General features: G+C 47.3%; 1 protein-coding gene across 1 annotated transcript in view; it reads left to right on the top strand.

Moving 5' to 3' along the window:
• LOC109372035 (zinc finger protein 599-like) overlaps positions 1-7969 on the top strand; it is a 45105-nt gene that overhangs the window by 5136 nt on the left and 32000 nt on the right. The window contains exons 2-3 of the mRNA XM_019624876.1: positions 3761-3887; positions 5433-5528. Coding sequence (XP_019480421.1) covers positions 3761-3887; positions 5433-5528 — 223 coding nt within the window. The remainder of the gene's footprint in view (positions 1-3760; positions 3888-5432; positions 5529-7969) is intronic.

Genomic DNA, 7969 nt, shown 5'->3' with positions numbered 1-7969 from the left:
CCACACACACACACACCCGCCCCGTATCGTGCAGTATTGATGTCCCTGTTCCTTACAAAAAAAACAGACAGCCAGTGAAGGATGTTATTTCGGCCTTAAAAGAACGGGGTGATATGAGAGATTGGTCAGTATTTCAAAATCAGCGGGACGTTAACTCTGGAGAACAAAAAGAGGAAGGAAGGGAGCGGGGAAACTCGGGTGCCAGGAAAGGCTATGTTTCCAGCTTTACCAAAGACTGGCATTTCATTTGAACAATTGGATGGGGAAAAAACTGAGGACTTGTGGCGCCTATATAAACAAAAGGGGTTAAATGTTAAGAAGGTAGACCATACCTCGGATCCAATTTCCCTCTCTGATCAGGTGCTCCAAAGGTTCAGCCCTCTGCCTCCTCCCCTCAGTTTCACACTGCTCTCTGGCCTCAGCCACCACTTACTGGTGCACCTCTTTCATCTTGTCCATCTTTGGACTTTTAGAGTAAAAAATTGCCAGAGGCCGCCAAGGCCTGTACCCCTTTTGAAAGACAATGGTTAGCCTGTTGTTGGGCTTTGTTGGACACTGATTGTCTTGATGGCTCTGATGAACCTGACACTTGTGTGTACCATAACTCACCATGTTTAAATCATAAGTTCAAGTGTGATAATGAGAGGTGCATTCCCCTGTCTGTGCTGATGGATATGATGAGCGACAAAACTACATAGGGGATCTTGCTCTGAAAACGATTTCACCTGCAGTAACCGACAGTGTGTCCCTGACTCATACATATCGGATACACAACGTTGTAGCTGACCAGCAGGCTCAGGTTGACGTTGCAGTTGCCTGCTTTGAACACGGATGGTTTGGCTGGATAGGTCCATCTCAAGGCTGGACATTTGAGAGCCCAAGCCACCTACAGTTTATTGTAGGATGGCTCCTCATTGTCTCTTGTCAAGGAAATACCTTTGTGGGCGGGACTGTCTCACAGCCAAGGCTCTGGACCAGTCCTGTGCGCAACTACCAGCATCTGCCGGAGCAGGACTTCCATAGAGTAAATGATGCAAAACGGTACCAACTGGCCATCTATGTGCAAATCTTGGAAGGACACAGTCAGGCACACTGGACTCCAAAGATTTGGACTGGACATTATTGGGAATTGGGATTGACAGTGTACCCCTCTAATGCTAATTATTGGTGTGTTCCAAATCATGGTTGGACAAATGTGATGGTGGGGTGGGCTCACGCTAGTGCCTATACCAATGTTCTCAATGTAATGTTAACCGCAGGTATGAACCCCATGAACACCTCTCTCATATCTCTTGATGTGACTCCATTGTTTCTGTTAGCCTGTTTCTTTTTTTGGGAGGGGGGGTGGTGATGGTCTGTTTTCCCTCATAAGGTGATGGTCAGTCTGTCTCTTTTTCTCTCTCATATTGGGAGACATGAGATGATGATAATAACCTATTACCAATGAATGCCAATTTTGAGGCCGAGTTGTGTGTGGGCAGATGTTGGGAAAATTCTCATTCATTGGCTGATGTTAGCTTTTCTTTGTTTTTGTCTCTTTCCTTTTTGTTCCCTCACATGAGAGACTGCATGTGAGGTGATGGTTAGCTTTTGTCTGTTGGCTCTTTGTTCCCTCACATGAGAGACTGCATATGAGGTCTGGCTTGGTTAGTTTAGGATTAAGAGAATTCTTAGCTCAGGGGTGAGAGAATTCTCCCTTGCCTCATTCCCGGCAGGGGAGATGTGAGATAATGTTGCTTTCTGTCTGTTTCGCTGCATCAGCAGATGGAGTGAAGAAGTAGCTAAGTTATGTCAGGATGATATGACAAGCACCTTGCCATACTTTAGAAGGCTTTGGGCCAGTAGTCCCAGGTGAGAACAGTAGGTGTTGTTTTCATTAGCTGGATAGACAACATCCTTATGATTAACTGCCGAACCCTCCCGGAACTGGCTATTCCTTGAGAGGGGAGGCAGGAACAAAAACTTGGCTCTAAAGTACATCTGAAGAGATATAGAAGACAGACCTCAATTGGCAGTTCATCTTCGTTTTTTCATCAGCATCATTATCTGGAACTTGCGTGCAGCTTGCAGTATTGGGGGACACCCCAGTTTTCAGCCACGGACCTGGCGAGGTCTTTTGGTTCTCGACCTCTCCAGTGTACTCTTCCCACGGTTTGGTGAACTTCTTTGGCATAACTTTGTTATTAATGTGTATAGTTTAGTTTTAATTGCCCTTTAATTGCTTTTGTCTTTTGCTGTTGTATACTGCTAAATAAATGGATTGGGTCCTCTCTCTCTAGCTGTGCTCCCCCCCCACCCCCCACCCCTTCCTCATTACACCATGCAATTTCCCCAGCCTGGAAAACTGCGTCCAGATCTCTGCAGAGCTGCCTCCTTACTTCCTTCCCAGCTCTGCACCAATGTCACCTCTTAGAAGGGTCTTTCCCTGGCCTTGCTAGTTCTAGATAAAGCATCCCCATCCCTACCTGCCTGTCTTCCTAAATTTTTGTGCACAGAATCTGGTACAGTTACAAAAGCAGAGATGGGGGCTTGATTGATTTTTTGTTTGTTTTTCAGAGTATTCTGGGAGCAAAGAGGAAAAATAGCAACTAAAACAACCATAACAGCAGGCCTTCGTTTAGCACTTGATCTGTGCTGAGGCAGAGTTATTCCCACCTCCTCAGAGTCAGGGTCTTTTATCATCCCTGCTTTATAGAAGAGGAATTTGAGGCCCGCCAAAAGTCACATAGCCCCTAAGTAGCCGAAAGTCAATATGGAGTCCACTGACCACCAGAGCCTGTGTTCTTAATCACCCTTCCACCCACAGTGGACTGGGGAGGCCCGAAGGTTACATCTAATGTGAACTTTGCAAGGCAGAGAGATGTCCCTTTGACATGTCGACTTGGGAATGAGAGGGGTGGTGGACCTTCCAGCCAGATGAAAGTGTATGTACACAGGCAGGGAGTAGCTCTGAGGTGGTCCCAGGAGGGTGAGAGTGTGTGGTCTTTTACGGATATTCAGATTCTATTTGTGTTCCTGAGACACATGACTCTGGGTGGGTGACGTGCTAGAGCCACCTGAGCCTCAGGTCACCTGCTGTGCCGTACAGATGATAATGGTGTTTCCATCATAGCTGTGGGTGGATTAAGTAGGAAAAGCACCAAGCACTGACATGTGCCCAGCACTCCAGTGTTTGCTTCATGAACATTTTTTCTTTAATTCTCACTACAACCTAGTGAGGTGGGAATTACTACTGTATTGATGTGAAATCAAGGCTCAGAGAAAGAAGTTGACTTCCCCCAGATTATAGAGCAGACAAGTATCATTCCCAGTGGGCGATGTTCAAAGTCGGACTCTAGCTCCAGAGCTGAACAAGGCTGTGAAGCCTCAGCCTGGCTCAGGCACACAGTGAGGCCCAGTAAGATTCAGCTGCTGCCGCTTTTGTCATGATTGGTGCTTTGATCATCGTCATGACCTCCCTGTTCCTCTTCATCCCCAAAGCGCTTGCTGTCTGTGCCTCTCAGGCCCCATGGCCCTGCCATTGTTTTGTGTCTTTCGTGAATGGTTTCGGCATAGAAAGCTTTTGTCTCTGACACGGTCACATTCTGTCCAGTGGCGGTGTTTGACTCCTTGGAACCTGGCATATAGAGGTAGGCTCCCAGCAAGTGCTCAATGCTACCGGCCTTGGGGCTCTATGGTCCTTTACCAATGACTGGGCATCGGCTCTAATCCCATCTGACTGGCCCTGGACCAATGAAGCTACCTCTGTTTCACTTTTCAGGCATCCATTACCTTCAAGGATGTGGCAGTGACCTTTACCCAGGATGAGTGGGGGCAGCTGAAGCCTGCCCAGAAAACCCTATACAGGGAAGTGATGCTGGATACCTGTAGGCTCCTGGTCTCTCTGGGTAAGGCCTCACTGCTGCTTTCTTTGGGGACCTGCAGCCTCCTTCATTCCACTTTTTGTTCAGAAGATTTCTGCAGGATGCCCTGTGTTCTCCCCACAACCCTAACATGTATTGGTTTTACCTTCTCCTGCCTTGTCCCCTTGTATCTCCTACAGAGAATTTTGGGCAAGAAACGTTAGTTCCCCTCAAAATATCTCCGATACCAAAGGAGAAGGATTTGTAGGAGGCAATATGGGTTTCTTTTAATATTCAAGGGCAAGATAGCCAGTTGGGCACCATGAAAGGCTAAAGTCAGGAAATAGAAGAAATCCTGATTAGCTCTTGGCCTCAGGGACTTCTGATCTTTGTATCGCTAAGTGAGTCTCCTTGTGCCATTCTCAGCAGATTGGCTTTTTCTGCCACAGGCTGTTGATAGCCAGAAGTGGCCACCCCTGTCCTCGTTCTAAGAAACCCCCCAGTAACTTGTCTCTACTTCTCGCTCTGTTTTTTTTCATTTCTGTCCTCCTCTCCACCTGGCTGTCTGCACCCATGTCCTAGTGGCATGCAATAGCCATCTGAGGCCACACTCCCCTTTACCTCTCACTCCAGTGCTTGGCGCAGGCCGACCCTTGTTTGTTCCTCCCCCAGATTCCCACAAGATGGACGCTGAGTGGCCAGGCTTGGTTGGTTCATGGCCCAGTCAGCAGGACCCGTGGGTAATGGATGGGGTGTTGTCCAGAAAATGAGTGAGCAAGACAGGACGCCAGGAGGCATCTGTGTGAGTCCTACTATCTTTCTAAACAACACGGTTCATTTAAAAGGCTCCATTGGCCCCTGATGCCTAACTGCTCGTCCTTTGTGTCCTGAAGCCTGGGCCATGATCCCCTGTTGGTATGGGAGACCATGTTAGGGAGTACAAACATGACAAATGGCATTGACGGACGATCAGAGAAAGCCATTCCTTTTTCTCTTTCCTACTTGCTGATTGTTTAGGGAGAAAGTATCTGTTTTGTGCTGTCTTTTTTAATGCCCCTTTGACTATTGATAATTTCCCTTTTCAACAGAGGGGACAGCCTCAGACTCACAACCCTTAGCAGGCAGCGTGAGCTCACTGAGACTTAACAGTGCTATCTTGATTTTCTTGTAGTAACTTTCCATTTGTGGCAAATGAAATAGGTTTTTCAATTTCTCAAATTGACACAATGTATATCTTTTTAAGATATATATTAAAATAAAAAGTGGGTCAGTGTAAAGCAAAAGCAATGGTCATAATTAATGTTCTATGAGCACTGGTGCTCGTGGGTCCTGTGACTGCATCTGAACAATTTCGGGGGTTCTCTAAACGAGTTCAAGGGCGATGGATCAGCCTAGACAGCCAGCACTACCTCACTCAGCCTTTAGGACCCAGCGATGATATTCTTGGCCGTGGTTCCCAGGTCATAGATCAACTTGGACAACAACAGCCTTGGAAGGTCTCCTGTCTGTCCTGAAACCCCAGACAGCACTGAGACATTTCTTTTTGTCTTTGCTAAAATATGAATATCTTATTTCTTTCTTCATAAACAGGATGCCCAGTTCCCAAATCAGAGCTGATCCACCTATCAGAGCACAGGCAGGAGCTATGGATGGTGAAGAGAGGCCTCTCCCAAAGTGTCTGTCAAGGTGGGTGGCCAAGATTTAGGCAGTGGGTGTCATGTCAGCCTTAACTGTGAGGGGACCAACTGCCTCTGGAATTCGTGGGAAGCTTCTTGTCGTGGTCTCCTTGGGTGCCTGGGTCTGTGTAGAGCCCTTTGTCTTGAGGTCCCTCTGTCCTCCTACCTCATCACATTCTTTACTGCCACTGGTGGAAGAATATGTCCTGTTAGGTAAGAGTGAGGCTCTGAGTTCCAGCTGCTTGATCTTAAATCCTGCCTTTGCTCCTCACCAGCCCTGTGACAATAGGGAAGTGGCATGGTGTTTTTGTGCCTCGCTTAGCTAAGTTAGGCTCAGTTAACGCTCACTGCAGTAACAGATAACCTCCAAAATCTCAGTGGCTCAACACATGAAAAATATTTTTCTCACTCATGGCAGGGTCCATGTGGGTCAGCGTAGGAGTTCATATCACACAGTTTTTCAGAGACCCATGTGCCTCTGTCATCCATCTGTGGCGTTATGATTACCCTGGCATCGTTCTGCTGGCAGAGGGGGAATGAGAGGAAGGATAGAGTCTCACCCAGTTGCACACACACACATCACTTCCCGTCATTCTGCTCGAGAACTCAGCAGTTGGCCGTCCCTCTTAGGATGCAGCGGGGACCTGAGGTTTAGCTGTGTGTCCAAGGAAAAGAGCAGATGGGTTAGATTTACATCGACCCCGTCTGCTGCACTCAGCCTACTCTGTTTTTTTTTTTAAGATTTTTATTGGGGAATTGGGGGATGGGAACAGCGCTGGGGGATTGAGGAAAGGGGAACAGACAAGTTGCTGTCGTTTTTTTCTTCAGTCTAGTTGTGGAGGACATTGCTTCACTGGCCCAAGTTAGCACCATCATTGTGCTCTTCCCGGGCGAGGCAGATCAGTTGCTGGCTTCTGGACAGCCGCTCATGGTGGCTTGAGGGCCGCTCACGCTGGCTGCTGGCTAGACACGGTAGCCCATGGCAACCCACTGCCACAGGGGCTGCAGCCTACGCCGTCGCCNTTGCAAGTGGGGTTGACTTGCCTCTGACAGTAGTGAGTCAATCTACCTGTTTAAGACACTGTTGGGACAGGGTCCAAGAGAACAGTAGAGCCAGGCTGTCAGCCCCACATGGAAAAGTACTGGCTCGGTTATGTAACCCGCACATGCATAGGATGCATCCCTGTGTAAACACTAATGTAACCAGTTGGCCATCAGCTGTAACCAGTTGGCCACTAACCACTATTGTTCTGTATGCTATAAAGCTGTGGGGCTGATCCCTGCGAGTGCAAATGTTGCTTCCTGTGTCTCCACTGGCCACCCTGGGTATGAACCCTCTCTCTGTGGCTCTGTTGTTTTTCTTCAGCCTCACTGTATCCAGTGTTTATCTGCTGGGAGCTGAACTCTGGCATTACGTTACACCTGGCTTTACAGACACTCACATGTGAAAAGCAAATCCATCACATGTTCAGAGTAGATTTAAAAGGGGCACTGTAATAAATCTAACTAAAAGTAACCTCACAGGGTAATCTGGTCGTAAATTCCTAACTGGGCAGGTCATGGTGGGTAGTCACACCCCAGGCATATAACTTCTTTAGTAAAAGGTTTATCTGTGCCTTAAGCAAGCCCTGTCCATTGTTGTTGTGCATCTAGGTTAGCACACCTTTGAAATGCCAGCAGTAATCCTCTTTTCCAGACCCCTTGATGTTGTAACCACCCTCAAGGGAGCCCATGATCTTGTTAGCTATCCTGTACCTACCTTCTTCCACCTTCACATAATCTTCCTTACTTTCCCTCCTTAATTCCACATGTATAAAGAAACTATAAAACTCATTCTCTGGATATTTGAGATCTTGCTTCTGGGCAATGCTGCCAGTTTGGCTCAAAAAAAACGCTTATAAAAATTCTCTACAGGTTTGGATGTTTCTTATGTCAACACCAGTAATGATGGCGTGCAGGAGAATTGTCTCTTTTTAGACAAACACACAACAGGCCCTGGAGTCCCCTCTGGCATGGCACCCTGTTTACTTTTGTAATAACCCTAATCACTGTCAGATTTGTCTTACTTGTCCTCCACGTGGTTCTCTTTCTCACTTCATTTCATGCTTCCTTCTATGTCCCCTCCTTGGAGAGGCCTTCCCCACTTACCCCATTTAAAGCCTTCCCAATCTCTGATACCCTCATTCTGTTTTGTTGTCTGTAGAATCCTTACGGCCATTCGAGATAGTATTTTGCATTCCTTCTTGGGTACCTGTCCTCAACCCTGGAACGCCGTGTGGGAAAGACGTAGGGGAAAATTTGCATTCATTGGCTGATGTCAGCTTTTCTTTGTTTTTGTCTGTTTCCTTTTTGTTCTCTCACATGAGAGACTGCATGTGAGGTGATGGTTAGCTTTTGTCTGTTGGCTCTTTGTTCCCTCACATGAGAGACTGCATATGAGGTCTGGCTTGG

Source organism: Hipposideros armiger, unplaced genomic scaffold (assembly GCF_001890085.2).
Source record: "Hipposideros armiger isolate ML-2016 unplaced genomic scaffold, ASM189008v1 scaffold_609, whole genome shotgun sequence".
Lineage (NCBI taxonomy): Eukaryota > Metazoa > Chordata > Mammalia > Chiroptera > Hipposideridae > Hipposideros > Hipposideros armiger.
Note: the sequence above shows the minus strand (reverse complement) of the source record. Positions and strands in the feature narration are given on the sequence as shown.